We start from the raw sequence: 22,540 nt of genomic DNA, 5'->3' as shown, positions 1-22,540 counted from the left end.
AACAGTAAATAAATATAAAAAATCAGGGATATGGTACTATATAAATGCTGCAAAAGCCCTGATACCCAAGTTCTGGCGGCGAATAGAGGCACCAAGGGAAGAGGACTGGATTGAAAGAGTTGAGCAGATCAAAAAGATGGAAAGGTTGTGTCATACCCAAGAAGATAAGATGGAGGTTTACTATGGGAAATGGGAGAACTGGGAAAAAGCTAGATTATATATGAAGTATAGGAAAGAATAAAGAAAATAACAGAAAAATTTCACTTGCTGATATAAGAAGACGCAGAGAAAAGGTAGAATAGGCAGAGGGGATATGGGGTGGGGGCGGAGGTGGGAGGGAAAGGTAGCATAGAGTAAATAAAGTAGAAATGTTGGATAATATAATATTATAGAATATATTTTTATATACTGTATATATATTTATATTGTGATGATGAAATGTATTTAAAATGAAAAATTAATAAATATTTAAATTATAAAAAAAAAAGACTTAAGGGGTTAATGATTTTCAATATAAAAGAATGCCATTGGGAAACAAGTACATACTCCAAAAACAAGAGTATTTTGTTGCTTTTTGGGGGTTGTAAGGTGAGTTCAGTAATGTCTTAAATGCACTGAACTACTATTTTGCATTGACTGGATATTCAGGACATTAAGGGTCATACTGAGTCTGCTTACAAATAAACAGAGAAATGCAGGCTTCTAAGTGCTGTTAATGTATGTCATATAGAACATGATAAGCTGTAACTACTGCTCATTCCACGAGGCCTAAAAGTCTAACTGGACACGTTTTGGAACACTCTTAGAAATTAAGCACTACATAAAACTGACCATTTTTTCTAGGAGTAAATTCATGACTCTAGGATTCACTAACCTAATCCACAGTAAATATTTGTTAATGGAAAAGTAATTTTTTTAAGGTTTCCTTATCTGTTACTTAGTTACCACTGCAGTACCCAGCCGATGGGTGTATGGCTATTATAAGCAAGTTGATTATCTTTTTATGCAATCTTGCATATTGTTTTCTTTTTTACCTGAGCAACACATAAAGATATATTGGTGGTTAACACCCATAAAAAAAGTGGATATGATTAATAGGACTGCTGTCAGACCCTTTGTAATAGTCTCAGAATGCTGCAGATGAGGTGAGATGATGACTGTTTGACGTTGTATTTAATTTTAAATAATGTGGTGTCCATGGAAATAGTACTATGCAGTTAATTCTCTTTCTTTTATATAACCTGCCAGGTACAAGGTATGTGATGCTGATTTTGCCTTCTTGGCTTTAAAAGCTAGGTTTTATGAAACAGTGCTATTTGTTTGCAGAAAATACTCTAAATGGTTATGAGAATGACACAAAACACAAAGACAGTAAGAAACAATAGAAGTCGTCATTTTAAAATTATGCTTACTGTAAGAAGGGATAATGTAGACTACTTTTGCCATACAGAAAGCAAGCATTAAGTATAGAAGCAACATGTTACAGTGCACTAATATAATATAAATAATTATATGTCAATTATAATAAATAATTAATATTCTCCATCATAGGGTGAAAATGGCATTCCCGGTGAAAGAGGTTTGCAAGGTTCTCCTGGAGCTCCTGGTACTAGAGGTGGTACTGGTCCTCCAGGTCCAGATGGTGGAAAGGTAATAACAGAAATATAAAAATCCAAGCTGCGTTACTGAACCTTTCATAAATGTTGTAGGTGGGGTAAAACCATGTAAGCTATGGGCATTTTGAATTTTGAATTTACTGATGTTTCCTCTTCATAGCTATAACATCAGAGATAGGTTCTTTAAATCCTTTTTGAACAATTTATGTTCACTTATGTATAGGGTGTATAGAGGGTACGGAAAATAAACGTTTTTGCTAGGCAGCTTTATCCTGTTGATATTGGCAGGATATTGGCAGAGTGATTTAGCAGAGAGGGCTTTCTTTTGAAAAGAAATTGGACATTTATCTACAGAATCCATAGGCTTTATATAAGGTAGAATATAATACTGCACCCCTTTAATCCATTTTGTTTACCCTCTTCAAAACAGAGAAAAAAATAAATAAAAAACTAGTGATTTCTCTCAAGGCAGTGTAGCTTATGTTGTTTACAACTCATTATAAACTCACTGATGTGGAACACACACAGGGACCTGCTGGACCACCTGGACCCTCTGGTGCAATGGGATCCCCTGGTCTTCAAGGCATGCCTGGAGAAAGAGGAGGTTTTGGAAGTGCTGGGCCAAAAGGTGAGAAGGTCAGTATCAAGCTTTTATTTATGTATAGATTTTTCACACAATATATACAGATATGTTTTGTCCTAATTTAATAATCAAAATATTATGTTTTTAGGGAGAACCTGGTGGCAAAGGTGGAGATGGATTACCTGGAAAAGATGGATTAAGAGTGAGTTTATATAGCCCAGTATAATATTTTAGAAACCATATGTACTCAGATGTGTGTTTTGGGTCCTACACAAGCAATGTACATGATGATGTACACATAGCACATGTGTTATTTAGAATTATCGCAAGTAAGTAACATGTTTTATGCTGTCAGATTTATGTAAGCTAATGTATGTGTTTCAAATCAGCCTTCATTAACTTTCAAAGTGTTCAGTTTTTAATCTATAGTAGTGGATACTTTATAAAGCATGCACTAGATTAAACTACTTGAAAAAGTCCCAAAGCAAAAAAAGGTATGCAGTCAGTCTTGCAGCTTATTTTAGCAGACACAGAAAGACAGAAGAAGACACCCACCCTGGGCATTAAATAGTATGTATTAAATAGATAAAACATTACAGACCATAAAGCTGATTTTATCATCTTAATAATTGTCATTATTTGATTATACAAGATCAATAATCTCTTCTTCCCTTGTATTATTAATACTTCCTGTTATTTTTCTAAAATGATGAAAGGTCTGATAAAGAAAATATGTCCTCAAGGAAAGTACTCTTATTGTCCGATACATCATTTTGCAGATGCACTTGTGCAAATAAAAAGACTATTCTGATTACAGCTAATGGCAGAAAATTTTTTTTTACATACTTACATTGTAAGCCAAGTTTAAAATAGACATGTGCCCATCGAGTTCAAACACAAAAAACCCATAACTGTAGTTATTCAAGGGGAAGACAAAAATCCCTATAAAGCATTGTCCAATTTCTTCCAACAGGGAAAGATTTCCTGTGGGATCCCCAAAGGCAATCAGATACTCCCAACATTCTAAATATTTGTGATTATATTTATTTTATTTGCACTTTGCTACACTCTTTCCAGTTACACAACCTCTTTTGTTAAGCCAAAGTTTAGATTTTTTAGTTGGGATACAGAACTAAACACATTAATAATGTGTAATGGCAGCTGGTTGAGGCAAACAAAACATCCATTCATTACGCCTTTTCAGAGCCACCAGATACTTCCCTGAGTGGCTATCTTCTGGGGATGTTAAAGTTATCAGCAGACACTGCTACTGACAAAAGCTGTGCCAATGTCCCACACCTTTCCTCCTTCTCTGCTGTTCACAAAACTCATATTACTACTCTCACACAAACAGTGCAACTTTTCTCAGTAGCAGCGACTGCTCTTAATGCTCAGATCCCTGGAAAATAGCTGCTCAGGGCAATATCTGGAGGCTCTGAAGGAGACCCTGCAGGGTAGAGTTTAACCATAAGCAGTGGCCTGCATGTGTGATCAACATTATAAGACATAACTAATATATTTGTTGCTGTATAAAAAAAATCATAAATACCAGCTTTAACAGGTACTTAAAGCTAACCTACATGTTCAAGACAAGCTTGCTATTGCCTTCTAAAGGGCCAAGATTCTCTTAAATTTGTCATTGCATACTGTTCTTGATTAGATCTTTTAAATGATCTACCAAGACATCCAGATCTTTCTCCATTACTGAATTACCTCATTTAATTGACAAAGATTGTATGGTATATGATTTATGAGTTAGCTTCCAAGTATCTAAGTTTATGTTTATCAACATTGAACCACCACTTTGTTTAAAATTCTGCTAATATCTTCAGATAAAAGAAAGTTGTTTTGTTTGACAGCTTTTGGCTTTCAAAAATCCATTGCTGGTTATTGCTTATGACATTGTTTTCTAGCAGGCACACTTGTATGTGGTCCTTTGCCATACCCTGAAATATCTTTCTTACACAGGTGTTAAACTTAACAGGTCTGCAAATCCTTTTTTAAATATAGGTAGAACATTTGCCTTTTGCCAATCTTTTGATACCAAGTCAATTATTGGAAAAATATCTAAAAATGAATGATATTGGCTTAGAAATAGTTGGGCTCAACATTTCAGGACTCATATATAAGGCATCTTATCTAAGTGTTTTATTCATAGTTTCTTGTAATTGTTTCTCAACATTATCAAAGTTGAGTGTGGTGCATTTGCAATTGTCCTAAAATCTTCTGTGTATTGTTCATCAGCACCACTTTCCTGTTTATACACAGAGCCAAATAAAATATTTATTAGGCTCACTTTCTCTTTCTCTGTGATAACTCTGAGCTAATATTGGGAATGTTTTCTTACATGAGGCATATGCACCATTGCAGTATTTCTGTCAATGTATATTGAAGGCCCAAAGAAGTCAATGGGAGTGCATAAAAGCATCATGCTCTTTTTGTGCTGTAAATGAATGATTATTCAGATCTCACAACAAGCCATGTGCTCTTGGCCTACCAACATTTGAAAATAACAGGTCTTTTTCACACATCCCTGAATGCTAAACACATAGTTTGATAAAACGCATGATGTAAATGCATGTAGATGCATGAAAACAGGCAGTGAAAAATGCATGAAACTAGAAGAAAACAGATCCACTTACAACATGTATATGCTAATTGCACTACTAGTATTGTTCATATGAAGTGCTAACCAATGGGCGCTTGCGCCTCCCGGCCCTTTAAGGGTTTCAGAAGCCGGGAAGAGAGGCGGGTTTAGGGTCATGTGACTGCCGTGACACGCCGTCACAGCGGTCACATGATCGGGAAATAGGAGATTGTGACCTTTCCGTGAGTACTGGACATGTGTGCTGGCTCTCAGCACATATTTTTTTTTTTAATAGAACGCAAATGTGCGGCCGCTCGGTGTCTAGAGATTAACCAATCACCAACTCACTCTGAACTCGCTTCTCTCATGTGATGAGAATCTTGAATATAGTAGACTACAGGGCTGCAGAAAATACTGTTATTGACTTATTCATAAATTTGGTTCATTATATACTGTATCAGTTTGGTATTGATAGATTTAGGGGTGATAGGTAGTGTAGAAGAATTATTAATTATTGTTTTATAATCTACAAAATTATCCAGAATTGTGTAACATAGGTAGGTAAATAATGGTAATACATTCTGCATATATTTTATCTAAAAAATAAGTATAAGAGCCTGCGATAAAAAAAAATCCAGGCACATCCAGCTATCAGGCACAGTTACAAATTATTGAGATCCAGTATACTTTAAGTGTATTAATTTTTTAAATATATATTTAGGGTCCTGCTGGCGCCATTGGCCCTCCTGGTCCTGCTGGTCCATCCGGAGACAAGGTAATTTGTCTGTGCAAATTTGACTTCTTAATTTAACCATATTTTAACTTAAGGATGTTTTTTCTAGATTAAATTGTCATCTGTAAGATATATATTTACATGCAAATATTTTATTTTAAAGGGAAGTATAGAAAAAACACATAATTCAGTAAGAGATAGGTAATAACAATAATGTCTAAAGGAAACAGCAGAGGGCGTCAACTAAGTGTAGTATATAGGAAAAGACTTTAATAAAAATAACAAGTGGCAACTTACAAAGTGGTTGAAGATAAGAGCATGTCATCCACCCAGTGTGGTTGGCTGTTGAACCTCAGTGTGAAGGACACCAGAAATGAAACCAGAAATCTTGGAGACACCCTGGAGCACATGGACTGCACAAGACTGGAAGTATTGTGAAACCTGGGAGGGCCGCAATATGGGGAACGTGGCTGAATGTTTCAGAGTGTAACTGCCCCTTTCTCAAGCCTAGGGACCTGCTAAGGGACCTGCTATATATTGTATATAAAACAGAGCAGGAAGGAGGAGCCATACAAGATAACTGGTAAAGACTAAAATGGTCACCTGGCTCTGCGATATGATTACAGTAAAACCATATAAATTAGGAAACTTTAAAAGCTCTCATATATGGTAAAAACAGAGAATTGTAAAATACTTGTATAGCAAACTAGCTAAAAGGAGAAAGGGGAAAAAGTAAAAGAAAATGAAAACAATGGAGAAGTGCATGCCGACCCATGACCAACTGAAAAAAAGGAATAATACAAATAAAATCTTATAATAAGATTACAGGTATCTTGCTTTCCAATCTTGCATTTGGGTATTAATGAACATTTTAATGTTTTGGGGACTATATTTTTCCCCCCAATATTTTATACTGTCTATTTGTGATTTTATGTGAACTGTATTAAAATTGTTATATTTTTAATCATGTAACTCGTGTTGTGCCAATAAAATCTGTCAGTGTTTGGCGGCAAAGGTGGTATGTACCCCTTCTGCTCTCTCTTTTTTGCACAATTTCAATGGTGTGTTTATGTTTTTTTATGTATTTGCTTTTCCAGGGTGAAGGTGGTCCACCTGGACCTTCTGGACCTGTTGGTACACGTGGTGGTCCTGTAAGTACTTTAAACCATTTTTTCGTAAAGCTTAGTGACTGAAAGAATTAAAGTGGAGCTTATTCAGAAAATTTAGTTCTGCTAAATCAGTTCAGGCGGGCCAATTTGCAGGTATATTTTTTAAGGTAAAACATTAAAAAGGTGCCTATACTGTTTAAAATCCAGGAATACATTGTCTCACTCTACTGTGCACATGCTTAATTGCTCTCCATAGGCACTGCTGAATTTGTAGAGGCCAATCTGAACTTGAGACAGATCATCTACAAGACAGCTTAGGTAGGAGCCTAGGAACCAGTGGATGCTCAGGGATCCCGGCTACAACCTTCATGCTGCTATAGTAAACCAAAGCAGTTCACCTGCCTGTCATTTTATAAGGGATCATGCAATTGTAAGCAGATGGAGTCTGTTGCCAAAGCAGTACAGGCAGTGCATAAAGGGTGGCTCCTTAGTACCTATTGTAACCAATGCAAGGTTAGGGGAACTGACTGCCATAACTACAGACCAAAAATGTTGTTCCCCTTGAATACCCTTTAAGGATACCCTTTAATTTTTGTACACCTTAGTTTAACCTGAAAAACCTGAATACACTTTCAACATTTATTTCCAATCAGTTTCTCTTCCACCCTCTTCCCAAGCAAGTCTTTGGGGCTTGTAACAATGCAAGTTGTTCATAATGACATAACATTTTTAAGTTAAAATCCATGATTCTGTAGGAATTGATTGAATAACTAAATGCAGGTTGCCTAAATGTAGCCTGCCTATTACTGGCCCAGAACAAGCATGTAATTAGTGAAGAATTAAAAATGTTAGATCTGTGTATCACCCCTACTTCTTACATTCTGCACATGCTTGTATCTTACATAAACACTGTCAGGCACAGTTGTGCTTCTTTCTCTATCAACATGGTAAATAAAGCAGGGATGTATCAATATGTTGCCTGGAAAGAAGAATCTCCATAAACAGTTTAGCTTGAGTCTCCAGGTAATTCTAACATTTTGATATTTAGTCTATTACTTAAGATGCCCCACTATCCTAGTAACCATTGTGCCCCCCTCATAAGCTGGCCTCTTGTTTCTACCCCCACCTCTATATTGACATATACAGTACTTTTAGCAAACTTACAAGTTCCTGATGCGCTTTATAGTTTATATGGCCTGTGGCTGGTTAGTTTAAGCACTAGATCAATAGACAAAGAAATGTTAAAATGATTTTCTTGCATTTAGTTGCAAAACTTGCATCCTAATCCTTAGATATGCTTTTTATGCAACAAATTAATATCTTCTGAATAGCTTATATATATGTTGCCTGTTTTGGTAAATGTTTTACTATCTATCTAATTATAGGGGGAACGTGGTGAAACTGGCCCCCCTGGTCCAGCTGGCTTTCCTGGAGCTCCTGTAAGTACATAAGAAGTTATCTCTGTTTCATGTCATGTAATCAATGCCATTCTGACTTTGTTTTGTGCTAACTTAATTATTCTGAATTTCATAAAGGGTCAAAACGGAGAACCTGGTGGCAAAGGAGAAAAAGGTGGTTCTGGTGAAAGAGGTGAACCTGGCCCTCAAGGTGCTGGTGGTCCTCCAGGTGGATCTGGTCCTGCTGTAAGTACCTATGTACCATACTATTTATAATTTGCCTCTCTTTTTGAATAGTATGCAGATCATCCAAACAAAAGACTGTAAAACTGATATTTTTTCCTTGAATTTTTCTACAGGGTAACCCTGGTCCTCAGGGATCAAAAGGAGACCGTGGTGCTTCAGGATCACCTGTAAGTAGTCCAGCATAAGTGTGACAATTATGATATATCTGTTCACTGAATAAAGTGACCAACCAGATATTCATAGTATTTTGATTATATTATGCAACTGTGACATTGTATTAACCCTAAGCTTATAGGTATGTATTCACCATCACAGCAATTTTACAGTACCAGTGACAGTAATTACTGTTACTTGGGGTAATGGATCCTTATCAAAGGCTTAATCCTTTCTACAACAGAGCCAAAACAGTTAGAGAAAAAAATCTTATTTGTATGCGCATGAAACAATTTAATGAAACTATTTCAATATTTTATTATATGTACGTGAGTTGGATATAATGCAACAACCACCACTGGTGAGGGCAAATTGAAGCATATTAAACAAAATGAGAGACAAATATGGCCCATACAGTACCTGAAGACCGTTTCCTTGGAATATGAAAGGTGCCATTTAATGTATTGCTTCATACAGGACATATTTTATACATTGACCTCCTGAGGCAATGTGTCTCCAAAGGGGAAGTTTAAAATGGAGAACAGATACTACTATCTGTTTTCCATTATACTCCAAAATATAAAGCCACATGAAAGGAGCTTGTTAATAAAATGTGGGCCGCAGTTCCCAGCCTGTGGTGCTCGATTGTTGGTAAATGCAGTAAATAGAGCCCCTTAACTACAGGAGATGCAGTTATGTAATTTTGAACTTTCTCTCTTTACTTTCCAATTAATTTTTATTTCACTTCTCGTGCTTCAAACTGTCAAACACATAACAACACATTGCTGGGCTTTTTTGGTCTTTATCTAGCCACAGCACAGCTGTACCACTGTTTTTTAGATAGGCCACATATTGTTTCAGAACCAGCCCAGCATTATCACATATCTGAAAATATGTGACAGATACAGATCCAAATATGTTTCTAGGATCCATAGTAATATACTACCAAAGGTGAAGAGACTTCTGGATAATGCCTTGTTTTGCATGATAAGCTAGTAAGCCACTGCCTTACCCATTGGCTTTTTAAAACAAGCATATGAATTTTGCTGAATCATAATGCCTATGTGTGAACAGTACATTTTGGCCTAATGTGCCTCATTAGGAAAGGGCTGGTAGTTCTGATCAATATGTGAAATGCTACAGGATTGACTTTACTAAGGTACATAATAATTGTAGGGAGACATTGGAGCAATCTTCTCTTTGTATCAAATGCAGATGACCCCCAAGTGTAGGAAGCTCTTGGGCAATTTCATAATTTACATTGCTAGAATCGTTAGCAAACATAATGGTATGTCCTAAAAGATTTAATGTAACTTTCTAGTTTATACAGATTAACAGATTTTGTACGAGTATAATATCACATTTCCCAAGCCCACAAGAGTACAGAATGTAAGATGTATACTTGGTTTTATAATGAAACAATAATTTATTCTTGTTGCAAATTTTAGCAGGGAAATGTAGTGATATAAACCTTAATATTTGCAGAAGTCACATTAAATGTTGTTTTTTTACAGGGAGCAGCTGGTTTCCCTGGTGCTCGTGGTTTACCTGGACCTCCAGGTTCCAATGTAAGTATTTGAATATACCCTTGCCAAAAAAAATTAATATATCCTATACGTATTGTAAAAAAGAACCCAGGAAGTGAGAAGAACATCCAGCATCACCCTTTCTCTCACCTTCTGCACAAAAGTGCAAAGGAGGTTTGTACCTCTTGGCCACCCTAACTTCAGCTATTGCAGATTTACTTTTGAGCAGTAGGTCCCCCCCCCACACCTTCCCGCTGCCTTGGAGCCAGCATTCCTTCCAAATATGGATAGTGTAGTTTTCCAGACAAGGAAAGGGAGCAGCAACAGTGACAATGGCCTGACCCTGTACTCCCCAGCCAGCACCTACAACAGAAATTACCATAGCCCCACCCTCTGCTGTCAGGGCATTAAATATTGCCCCCTCCTCATTCTCTGCAGCCAGCAGCAGAGATCAATCAGCCTGGTAGCTTTGCATCCAGATGTACAGATTGTCCCACCACTGGACTTAACTTCAATAAACATTTGCTGGCTCCTGAGCCCTGTAGTCAGCTTTTAATAGCTGTAGCTACTGTTGCTGTGCATGGTGCTACACCCTCCTCAGGTTGCTACTGTGCTGGAGCCTGGGTGCCATCAAGAATCCTCCCTTCCCACCTACCTTTGCTTGCTGACATCCATCCACAACCAACTCTCAACCTGTCTAACTCACACCCCTGAATCTCCTTCCTCACCACTCCACTGTCCTCCCAGTCACCACATGATGTCCACTGTCATACAGATAACATTTTTCTCATGCACATATTGCCCTCTGTGATACCATCTACACATCTCTCCTTCATGTCTTACCCAATAGAACAGTTCTTAAACATTATTTCTAATACCCCTTAGCTTTTTCCATTCTGGAACGGGTACACATTTGCTACATTAAAAATATATAAATAATCTCAGATATAGGGCAGCATTATATTCAGACCAGACACAGGGTTCCTTGCATTATTTAGTAGTTTTCTCAGGACACATGCTACTAGGACATTTGTTATTATTTTTAGTGGTTATATAATGTTGTACTCACCTCAATGTTGTTCTATTATATTTTATTTTTCCCAGTAATTTATGTATTTATTTCCATAATGTACACAAGCATTAAGGTATAGAGTGCACATTGCAATGATTAGTTATTTCAATTATTAAATTCTTGTTTTTTCAATTATCAGGGCAATGCTGGTTCTCCTGGTCCTCCCGGAGGCCCTGGAAAGGATGGTCCAGCTGGTCCAGCTGGCAGCACTGGTCCTCCGGGTGGTTCAGGTGCCGCAGGTCCAAAGGGTGAACCAGGTACACAAGGAGAACGGGGAACACCAGGAAATCGAGGAGAACCAGTAAGCATTTTTAAGTTATTTTCATTAACAAATGTGTGAAAAAAGTGTGAAAACATAAAAAATGGTATCAATAGTCTCTCTTTTTTATTAGTTGTATTTATTTATTTGTTTGTTTGCTTTGGTAAGGAACCATTTTATTGACAAATAATTCATAATATCACTCTGTTCAGTATGAAGAAAATAAAAAGTGAATATAAATGGAAGAAAAATGATGCTTTATACTTGTGTGCTTATAATATAAAACTTTATTTTGAATTGTAATCTAATTATTTACATATATTTATTTTACAGGGTGCTCCAGGTCCTTCAGGTATTAGTGGTCCAGTTGGCTCTCGCGGTATTGTAGGATTACCTGGATTACAGGGTAGATCAGGAAGTCCAGGTCTTCCAGGCAGTAAGGTATAATTTATTAAGCCTTTCTTTAACTTTTTCTGGAAAAAGTATAAGATAGTAAAACATTGCAGCCAGTCAGTGATTCTTTTTATTGAAATATTCTTTGTTGCATTCCTTTTATAGGGTGAAGATGGAAAACCAGGCACCAATGGATCTCCAGGTGAACGTGGTTTCTCGGGTTCACCAGGATCAGCTGGTATTAATGGTGCCCCTGGAGAAGCTGGAAGAGATGTAAGTGAATTAAAGCTTGCTTTGCCAAAGTTAACAGCATGGCAACTCTTGTTTTTTGGTTTAACCAGTGGCAGTTATAGGAGGCATAGCTAGTTTAAACATATGAACTGCCATTAAAGGAAATATAGAGGTCTCTGCAAATGTTTAATGTACATAGTAAGGCTTTCAGTTACCCTTATTATGGCATCATAAATATGAATCACTATACAGTTTATGGCAGTATGCTGGGGCTCCTGTTGCTCAGGATAACATAGAAGCAGATGAATCACCAGAGCACAAAAAGGTAAACTCTTCTTTAGTGTTACACAGCACTATTGCAAAGCTAAGGAAATCCAGACAGGTTGGAGAGCTTTCATTTGGTATGATAAGGTTTAAAAGTGGACATCTAGTCACGCAAGCATTTTAGTTTCCTTATTTCACTGTGTTAAGTCTAAAACACAATGTGCATTCAGTTTTGTAATTTTGTATAATATAACTCCAGGTAACTTCAGGAATGTTGATAACACCGATATAACTTCATCCAAAATGCTGAATGACTAGCATTTTAAGTCAGATTTTTGTAAAGTATTCTTAGATCATATAAAATGTTAGTATCCTGACAGCAAATAAAGGGGGTCGGTCTAGTCTGAATATTTATTATACTTGTAGGTGGTTTTATCTTATGGTACATCTGAGTTTACTGTTACTTTAGTACATTTTCTAGTTTACTATATTTCTGCTGCTTATAAATGACAACATATTTAATTATGTGGAAGCTTTCAAAGAAACAAAATGGCACTGAACCACACCTTTGTTTTGATTCTCTTCCTCTGCAGTCATCTTCTCTGCTGGCAGCACCTGCAAAGTTATCCTTCATAGAGCTACATAGTAGTGGAAGAACTACCAGGTCACAAAGGTTGCACTTGTGACTGGGCCCTGGTGTTCTGCCATTGTGGGAGGGACCTCTGACTGAAGAGAAGAACTAGTTTTGCTTGAGTCGGGACTCAGGAGATAGTACACACTCACTATAGTAACTATACAGCGGACCACCCACCCTGTCTCTTCGCCTATTTCATTTGCAGCTCTAAGCAGATGGGGCATGCCTTCGGGGAGTAAGTAGAAACTGTGAGTCAGCTGACCCGGGCCAGTACAGTGAAGGGGGAGGAGCAGGGGGAGGTTTTCAAGGAGATCCATCTCGACACATAGAGCTGACAGCTTGCATGCAGGCAGGGGGAGTGGACACTGACTGACAGTTGACAGCAAGTGAGTGTCACTGATCCCATCCCCACCCAGCACTGCCACTGTTCCTATCTACCCAAGTGCTGCCACTGTTCCCATCTACCCGAGTACTGACTGATCCCATCCCCCCAAGCATTGCCACTCATCCCATTCCCCCACCAGTACTGCCACTCATCCCAACCCCCATAATTGTTACTCATCCCATCCCTACCCAAAACTACCACTGATCCCATTCCCTCCACCACTGTCACTGATCCCATCAACTCCCCAGCATTGCCACTGATTACATTTTCCCCCCATCACTGCCACTGCTCACAACTTCCCAGCACTGCAACTGATCACACTCTCCCAGCACTGCCACTGATCACACTCCCCCCCATCAGCAGTGACACTGATCCCATTAACACCCCAGAATTAACACTGATCACACGCCCCATCAGAAACAGAAATGTTTTACTGTTTTATATGTTGGAAAAATATATCAAACTCATGGTTTTTTGAAGGGGGGGGGCTTCATGGTTTCTTTCACTAGGGCTCTGAAAGTTCTAGTTATGCCAGTGCTACATAAGTCTGTCTTCCTAGTGTCTCCAGGCTCAGGAGCTGTCCCTATACACATCTATTAGGGTCCATTGTGCAGTCATGGCCAGCAATGAAAAGATTTTGATTCAACCAGGTCAAAACAAAACTGTGGCTTGGAACCAGTTGACGCTGTACTACTGAAGCAACTAAGCTCTTGAATATAACCATTAAGCCGTGGAGGCCTAGGCAGAGTGGGCAAGTATACTTTTAATGAAAGTAGACTTGTGTTTTGAAAAACACTTTATGGAACGCATTTCACAATTCATATCATGTATGCTTCAGTGGAACGTGCAGACACGTTTCCTTTGCAAGCGAACTGTTGGCAGGTTTGACCCATTGGGAAAAACATTTAAACTACATGGAGATAAAGTCTTGACACATGGAAAATATACCAATAGTGTGTTGGTGCACATGGCAGCAATGCTAATCACTGTTTCACTATTTACTAAAATGTTTTTTCTTCAATTTAGGGTAACCCTGGTTCCGATGGAGCACCTGGACGTGATGGATCACCTGGAGCTAAGGTAAATATTAGTTTTGTAGTTCTCCTTACATAATATAAACATTATTTATAAATATATTTGTTGTGTTTGTGGTATCTATTTTTTTTTTCTATTTTTTACAGGGTGACCGTGGTGAAAATGGCTCTCCTGGTGCTTCTGGATCTCCTGGTCACCCAGGTGCCCCAGGCCCTGTTGGCCAAGCTGGAAAGAATGGCGACAGAGGAGAGAATGTAAGCTGCAGCTGATTTTAAACTGAGTCAACTCAGTTTTAGATTTTAACCACTTTCTCTCCACCCTATAGCAGATATACTGTTACAGGGTGGCAGGGTTGTGCAAAAGCACTGATCACTGTATTGGTGTCACTGGGGATGTCAGTGACACCAAGTCAGCCCCCCCCCCCCCCCACAGTGTCAGAATGCCCGCCGCAGTCCCGCTATAAGTCACTGATTGCCACCATTACTACTAAAAATAAAAATTTTTAAAAAATCCCAGTATATATACTGCCATTTGTAAATGCTATAACTTTCACGTAAACCAATTAATTTACACGTATTGGGATTTTTTTTTAGCAAAGACATAATACATTTTGTCCTAAATTTCTGACAAAATTTGATTTCTTAATTTTTTTTTACTGGACATGTTTAATAGCAAAAAGTCAAAAATATAGGTTTTTTTCAGAATTGTCAATCTTTTTTTTTATAGCACAAAAAATAAAAAATGCACACCACCTAAAGAAAGTTCTATTTGTGGGAAAAAAGGACGTAAATTTCATTTTGATGCAGTGTTGCATAAACACAGAATTGTCAGTTAAAATACCGCAACGCCGTAACACAAAAAATGCCCTCGTCAGGAAGGGGGTAAATCCTCTGGAGGGAAAGTGTTTCTATATTTGTAAAAGACACACCGCATGACATATATTTTTCTAGACACCAATGATTTATTAGAATAGTTATCTAAACATTAATGCCACTCCATGCTTGAAGTAATGGGGATGGGATGATCAAAGAAAATATAACACAGTGACAACATACAATGCATCTGTGTTGGCTTATAACATTTATCAGCCATTGCTGATTGCTGCATTACTGATTTTTTTGTGTGTATTTTTTTAATGAATACACCAAGTAGGCCTGCATTAAACCATGCCTTGCCAATGCAGTACAGTGAAACAGGATTAGTTTAATGTTGGGTCCTGCAGCAGCTTATTCTCATTTACCTTCCCTCCCCCACCATTCTCTATAGCCACCAGCACTAAGAGGGCATGTCTCACTCCCCTTCTTCCTAGGTGACGACATGTGGCAATTTGTGGCTCTGTCAAATGGTGACTTGTCACAACACATTGGTGAAATATGACTTCCTTTTGTATTTTTCCAAGTTTCTGTTGTTTTTCTTGATTCCAACATATATCAAGTGCATGTTTATTTTTCATTTCTATTTTTCTATTTAGGGTCCTGCTGGTCCTGCTGGCCCTTCTGGTCCTTCTGGTGCACGTGGAGCTCCTGTAAGTTGATAATGGAATTCTGGCCAATATTTTTCTTAAAAGTGGTTCATGGAATATTTTCTTTACTCCAATTAATAGTCATGAACAATCAAACTGATATTGTAGTGAGTTCCTTTCTTAATAATACACATGACTTTTCTAGGGGCCACAAGGATCACGTGGTGATAAAGGTGAAGCTGGTGAACGTGGTACCAATGGAATTAAAGGTCATCGTGGATTCCCTGGCAACCCTGGCCCCCCTGGCTCTTCTGTAAGTTTAATGGAAAGAATCATTTTGTAACTGCAATTTTATTTTAACTTTCATTACGTTGTACTAGTTGAAAGTAAACATCATATTGGCTCCTTAAAGACGTACTTAACCCCTTGACATTGACGTCACACAAATATGCAGCCTCCCGGAACTGGGCTTTTTTCCATGGGGCCGCATATTTGCGTACCTGTCTTTGTAAAAAAAAATAAAAATTATAATAATAAATAAATAAAGATTAAAAAATAAAAGAAAAAAATAAAGAAAAAATACCTAGATCAAGGTTTGATCTAGTTCAGTGCCAGGGTTATTGTTTGGGTCAAAGTCAGGGTCAAAGATCAAGGTCAAAAGGTCAGGGTCAAAGGTCAGGATTTTTTAAACAAAATTGGTATCAGTGTCAGTTAGTGTCAATGTCAGTGTCAGTGTGTTTTAGGTAAAAAAAAAAAGACAAAAACAAAATGCACACTATTGTTTCTGGGCTGTACTACGGGTACAAACAACAAATAACATACACATATATGGTATCACTACGATCGTCACGAGCTGGAGAATTTATTTTGGGTTGTTCTTTGGTGGTAGGTTATGGTAGTAACAAGAAACACACAGCTAAATAAAAAAAAACATTTTTTTACTATGTTGGGCCAGTTTTCCTTTGATAATAAAAAAAATCAGGAGATATCCATTACCATCTACAACCAAATGAAATCCCAATTTATCCTGAAAAAAATACGGTATAATTCACGTGGCTGTACAAAGCAGTTGTGATGATATGTACGGTTTTACTAACACATGTCAACGTTGCAAAATTGTGCTTAGGCATTTAGATTTGTTTTAGCCTTAGGCGTGAAGGGGTTACGCATACAGTAAGATATACAAGTTAACTACAGACAAATGTTCTAAATTTGTTAGTACATTATTTGATCACATATGGCAGATTGTTACAAATTATACTAAAATTAACACCTATTAGCAGTTTTATTTTTTACAAGTGTTAACAATTTTGTTTCAAGTTACACCCATATGTAGGATGTAACATGAAACATGATAACATTCTTCAGTCTTCTTCATCCAAATTGCTCCCAATTCCCCCACCCCGCCAACTACCCAAATCAGGGTGATTCTTCCTGTAGGTTTCCGTTTATGTCTGAATTTGGCATGGCTGTGTGTGATTCTGCCCACACAACCGTGTCATCCATTTACAGATTACTGTGAATGGAGAGACAATATATCCCATCTTCCACTGCAGCAGATGGACTTATAAATCGAAATGGAGCATAGGTGCGGTAATGTCACTATACTTGTAGTCCATTGTTTACTGTCAGCTCAATAAGTGCAGATTCATACCTCAGTACAGATCTGGAGATCGGGGAAGAGTCTGCAGGAGCCTGTGCATTGCATCTCAAACCACTGATCACATTTGCAATGCTCTACAAGCTCCAATGCATGCACTCAACAAATGCACACTTTTTTTATTAATGTGGGTGCATTTATTACATTTCTGAAAAGGGGTGAAATTTGCCTTTAAATACCAGCTCCAGCCAAAACTATTACATTTTATTTTGGATAGATTAGGAAAGGACTATGGCTCCTGTCAATTTGTTTTGCTATCTGTGTCACTGGGAAGATGGTCTTTAAATGAATGAATACCTATATGAATGAACATGTCCACATTTTTTGGTGGCATGTTAGTTATCTTTTGTTAAAAGGCATTTGTATGAAGCCTAACAAGCAAAGGATTACAATAGGTTTTTTGCTGATAATCAAATTCCCTGAAAATAATTATATACTGCAGTGGGAAAAGTAAATAAGTACTGTTCTGGCATCATGTTTTATTGTGAGTGAACAATCTGACAAATCAAACTTTTCATTGCAGGGTCCTTCTGGAGAACAAGGTGTTGCTGGATCTCCTGGCCCATTAGGTCCTCGGGTATGTACCCCCTTTAAAATAACAGCTGCTTGCAAGTACAAAAAACAGTTATACAATTGAATGCAGTTATAGAATGATGAATTATATTTTAAACATTGTACATTCATGTTTTAGGGTCCTCCAGGATCAAATGGATCTCCAGGCAAAGATGGCACTTCCGGATATCCAGGACCTATTGGTCCTCCAGGTCCTCGTGGTAGCAGAGGAGAAACTGGCTCAGAGGTGATTTTTTTAATAGATAGTTTAGCTTATCATCATTTAACATAAATAAGGCTAAATTCATGAGCCTTGCAGAGTTGAGGTACTTTCAGACACAAATATGCAAACAACAGACAGGCCCCTCTGTTTGCAGAACACAATGACTAAAAGAGTAGAGCACATTCCCTTTGTAAAGTCAAATTTCACTTAGCTTAGTGAAGTAAACCGAAATGAAAACTGAAACTTTAAATTAAAGTTTTTCAAAAAATACCTGATTATCTGCAAGAAAAATGTACAAAATCACGATTGGATGACTAAAGTCAGAATCTCAAAAAATCTTAAAATTTTCAAATGATTTGGAAAATCAAAATTAAAATGTATTTGCCACCCATATATCTTTTAATTTCTAAACACCTATGTCTTTTTTTGTTTATGAGCAGCTAGTAGTAGAATATATTACAAAATAATACTTTAGGTTAAAATTTCATGTACTTTTCGCAGGGTACAGCTGGACAGCCTGGAGTTCCAGGACAGCCTGGTCCCCCTGGTCCACCTGGACCTTGCTGTGATGGTGGCGGAGCACATCTTGGATCATTTGGTGGAGAGAAAGGACCAGCTGGGGCCCCATACTATGGCGACCAAGCATTTGATGCAACTACCACTACTGAAATTATGACTTCCCTTAAAGCAATCAACAGCCAAATAGAAAACATTATTAGTCCAGATGGCACAAGGAAGAACCCTGCCCGTAACTGTCGTGATCTTAAATTGTGCCACCCAGAGTATAAGAGTGGTAAGTAAAACACAAACATGCACACTGATTTTATTCACAGCCCTATTTCTTCTTGTCTTAATTAAGATTCATGTTTAGCAAACGAGCTGTGCTTACAAAAGCCATCCAAGAAGAAGTGCTCATTAGGTTCCTGTAGGAAATACACACTTAAAAGAGAAGTATGGGTTTTATTTTTTTAGCTTTATCCTATTCCCTGTGAGCTGCTAATACATAAAAATCTTTCCAGCCCTCTGAGAAGTACACCCTTTCTGTTAGAATCAAGGTAAATACCTATGGGAGGGGCTTTGGTCTTCTCAGGATTCTTATGCTGACAATCTTGTCTAGATTCACCTCCCTCCACACTATTCTTTTAAGTTTCAATGTGTAGTGGGTTTACTAACCTGAACATCTGTACTTCCTAATAAATGTAAGAATAAAGGTATAAAAGAACCACTACTCCACCAGCTTGCTTTAAACCTCCCAAACCAAAAGACCCATCAAGAAATGTCATCTATGTTCTAGTAGCTGATTTCCTATGTTCGGTTTCTGTGTTCTCATTGTTCATTGTTCAATTTTCATTGATTCATAAACAATGTGTCCAAGTGCATAATATTCTAAACAGAATATGCAAATGAAGCAATAGTGTGCAATAAGCTTGATTTTTTACAACTTCTTACTTATTCTATAAATGTTTATCTTAGATTCTTCCAATTCTGCAACCATTAACATCCACAGCTTTAAAAAGTAAACACTGCTGACGTATTTTGTAACACTTTGACTTTTTGTAGGAGAATACTGGGTTGACCCCAACCAAGGCTGTAAAATGGATGCTATTAAGGTTTTCTGCAACATGGAAACTGGCGAAACTTGTATAAATGCCAATCCAAGTAGCGCCCCACAAAAGAAATGGTACACCAGCTCTGGAACTGATAAAAAATATGTTTGGTTTGGAGAGTCTATGAATGGTGGTTTCCAGGTAACGTAAAAGTACTGTTTTCCTCACTGCATTTGCCCTTAATTTCACATTACATTGTATGTAAAGCCAACATTTTTTTCTTAGTTTATAATTAAACAAGGAAGGATTATTAGTTTTTTATTGCTTTCCATGGCTCTGTTAAAGAGATCTCCCCTCACTTCCTGTCCTGAAGACAACATTGTGTTAGAAGGGAAATGAGGGAGACTCTAACAGCAAAACAGGCAGAAATAAAAATGCTTCTCTCAACAGAGTAGTAATTTAACAATTGGTATTTCTGATTTTGTAGTTCAGCTATGGAGACCCAGACCTTCCAGAAGATATATCTGATGTGCAAATGGCATTCCTTAGAATTCTGTCCAGCAGAGGTCACCAGAATATCACTTACCACTGCAAAAACAGCATTGCATACATGGATGCACAAAACGGAAATGTTAAGAAGGCTGTGAAATTCATGAGCTCTACCGAAAGTGAGCTCAAAGCTGAAGGAAACAGCAAATTTATATACACTGTTTTGGAAGATGGTTGCACTGTAAGTTTTCCTAAACTTGGTACTTTGTATTCCTAAAATGCTTATAAAGTGTTGCAAATTACAAAAAAGTAACAACATTTTACAAGAGGGACTATGATAGGAACTAATGCATTTGTTGAGAACAGAATGCTAAAGATAGGAAAGAAAGGACACAGAAGTGATAATCTAAGTGTTCATGGTACCCTAAAAACCACCAACTTGTTTCTTACATCTCTCAGGGATTTTAATGGCAAACTATCCCCGATAGCAGTTTGTGTCTCTGCCTCCTCCCACAAATTAATTTGAATTAACTAATAACGAATTAACAGTTACTATTAGAAATAGTGAATTAAATCACCCACCTACATTTAGTAAACCTTGCAGACACCAGTCGATTTTTTTTGTAGTAGTGTGTGCCTATTTACTAGCTTTTAATGACCTGCTATACACTAATATAAAAGTATTATTTAACAAATATTATTACATTGATCTGCTGAACTTTTCATATTCTTCTGCCAACAGAAACACACAGGAGAATGGGGTCGAACAGTATTTGAATACAGAACACGCAAAACAATGAGGTTGCCTATTGTAGATATTGCACCAATGGATATCGGTGGACCAGATCAAGAATTCGGAATTGAAGTCGGCCCTGTATGCTTCTTGTAATTTAGGATGTTTCTGAAATGTAAACCACATCAAATGATCGTCACTCAATTTGTATCCCTTTGAAATGTTGTCACCCAAAAGAAAAACTGTGTTCCAATAATTTATTTTCCAACCGTTAAGGAAAAAGGGATAGTTTGGTGGAGAGGGCTAAATTTTTTTATTTTAATTTTTTTAATTTTTTTTTTTTTTTTTTTTTTGCAATAACACAAACTAAATGCTTTTGCTCTATTTTTTGTACAAATTCCATATTTTGAAGAGATCTGAATGGTGCTATAAAAAGGTTAAAATCAATATTGAAAACACTGTGTGATGTATTTTTTTACATTTGTGGCCAATTTAAAAAGCACTGATCAATCTATTTGTCAAGCTCCACCCATCTTTCTAACCAAGATGAAGTTCACATCATGCATAAAGAACTTCCCTGTTTCAACTACCTCATCATGGACAGAGGATGGGTAGGGTTTGATGAGGCAAAAAGTTAATGAAATACATGGTATAGCCATGAAACAAAAATATTACCAAATAAAGGTCTGATTCCTGAATGTAGTCCACTGATACTGTTTTTATAGACTGAATTGTCCAGAATAGATTGATTAAAGACATTCAGTCTTCAAAGGTGCTTTCCATACTTTCCTGTTATTGCTGGCCAAGACCACTAAAGTAGAAGGGAAGTTTAAAGATGAAACATCATGGTGCTAAATGCTAACATGTTTCCACTCTAAAACTATGCCAAAGATTTAATGGTTTTGAATAAATGGTAATAAAAAAGTTTCACAACAATAGAAACATGTTTGTCTTCTGTTCAGAATTATTGTTGGCATTCACCTTCCCTGGGGTGGCATATTTCATTATTATTCAGCAGCTTTAGCCACAATACCTAAGATACAGATGACAGACATTATCCACCTCTGTAAACTTTTTTATATGGCTGTTGAGTAAAGAGACACATAATAAAAATGATGTACAAAATTCATCTTGGCCTGGCTTGTTGTATTTGATATGGAATGGATGTTTGTTGTATGCATTTTTGCTTTTTTCTGAGGAGTGCTTTGATTATATTGGTGCATGTACCAATACAAATCACTGAACCCACCATTCAGCCATTTCTGGGCAATTTTAAAGAAGTCAAAATATAGGTTTCCAGGGCAGCAATGGGCATATTCTTGCACGCTGTCTATTAAATCCCAGCTGCACTATAGTCTGGCTAGTTAAACTATATCAAGATTATTGTAAATTATACAGCTGTCATATGTTCAGCTCAGCACCTTATAATATGTTTGTTGTTTTCCACAAAATACCAAACTTGCAGTCCTGCCTTTGCACAGTTACCCAAGCAGTGGATGCTCTAAGGAAGCTATATATTATTATAGTAACATTGATTCCTAATTGCTTCTTAAGATCACCATGCAATTTAGCAGGGCTAAAAAAAAAATCCAGAAATCCCACCCACTAAACAAGTATGAGTAAAGCTTTCTTAAAGGGGACCCCAACTTAC

General features: G+C 37.3%; 1 protein-coding gene across 2 annotated transcripts in view; it reads left to right on the top strand.

The window, feature by feature from the left end:
* COL3A1 (collagen type III alpha 1 chain) overlaps nucleotides 1-22,018 on the top strand; it is a 126,984-nt gene extending 104,966 nt beyond the window's left edge. For both annotated transcript variants that reach the window (XM_089670019.1, XM_089670012.1), the window contains exons 30-51: nucleotides 1,552-1,650; nucleotides 2,145-2,252; nucleotides 2,348-2,401; nucleotides 5,508-5,561; nucleotides 6,617-6,670; nucleotides 8,014-8,067; nucleotides 8,164-8,271; nucleotides 8,385-8,438; nucleotides 9,939-9,992; nucleotides 11,162-11,323; nucleotides 11,615-11,722; nucleotides 11,840-11,947; nucleotides 14,215-14,268; nucleotides 14,370-14,477; nucleotides 15,695-15,748; nucleotides 15,891-15,998; nucleotides 17,869-17,922; nucleotides 18,037-18,144; nucleotides 18,622-18,913; nucleotides 19,681-19,868; nucleotides 20,155-20,397; nucleotides 20,899-22,018. In XM_089670019.1, the coding sequence (XP_089526145.1) occupies nucleotides 1,552-1,650; nucleotides 2,145-2,252; nucleotides 2,348-2,401; nucleotides 5,508-5,561; nucleotides 6,617-6,670; nucleotides 8,014-8,067; nucleotides 8,164-8,271; nucleotides 8,385-8,438; nucleotides 9,939-9,992; nucleotides 11,162-11,323; nucleotides 11,615-11,722; nucleotides 11,840-11,947; nucleotides 14,215-14,268; nucleotides 14,370-14,477; nucleotides 15,695-15,748; nucleotides 15,891-15,998; nucleotides 17,869-17,922; nucleotides 18,037-18,144; nucleotides 18,622-18,913; nucleotides 19,681-19,868; nucleotides 20,155-20,397; nucleotides 20,899-21,045 (2,373 nt within the window). In that variant the 3' untranslated portion in view covers nucleotides 21,046-22,018. The remainder of the gene's footprint in view (nucleotides 1-1,551; nucleotides 1,651-2,144; nucleotides 2,253-2,347; nucleotides 2,402-5,507; nucleotides 5,562-6,616; nucleotides 6,671-8,013; nucleotides 8,068-8,163; nucleotides 8,272-8,384; nucleotides 8,439-9,938; nucleotides 9,993-11,161; nucleotides 11,324-11,614; nucleotides 11,723-11,839; nucleotides 11,948-14,214; nucleotides 14,269-14,369; nucleotides 14,478-15,694; nucleotides 15,749-15,890; nucleotides 15,999-17,868; nucleotides 17,923-18,036; nucleotides 18,145-18,621; nucleotides 18,914-19,680; nucleotides 19,869-20,154; nucleotides 20,398-20,898) is intronic.
* The last annotated feature ends 522 nt before the right edge of the window (nucleotides 22,019-22,540 follow it).

Source organism: Staurois parvus, unplaced genomic scaffold (genome assembly GCF_062004578.1).
Source record: "Staurois parvus isolate SC_StPar_1 unplaced genomic scaffold, SC_StPar_1.0 ptg000011l, whole genome shotgun sequence".
NCBI classification, from domain to species: domain Eukaryota; kingdom Metazoa; phylum Chordata; class Amphibia; order Anura; family Ranidae; genus Staurois; species Staurois parvus.
The sequence above is the reverse complement of the archived record's forward strand: the minus strand, read 5'-3'. Positions and strand labels throughout refer to the sequence as shown.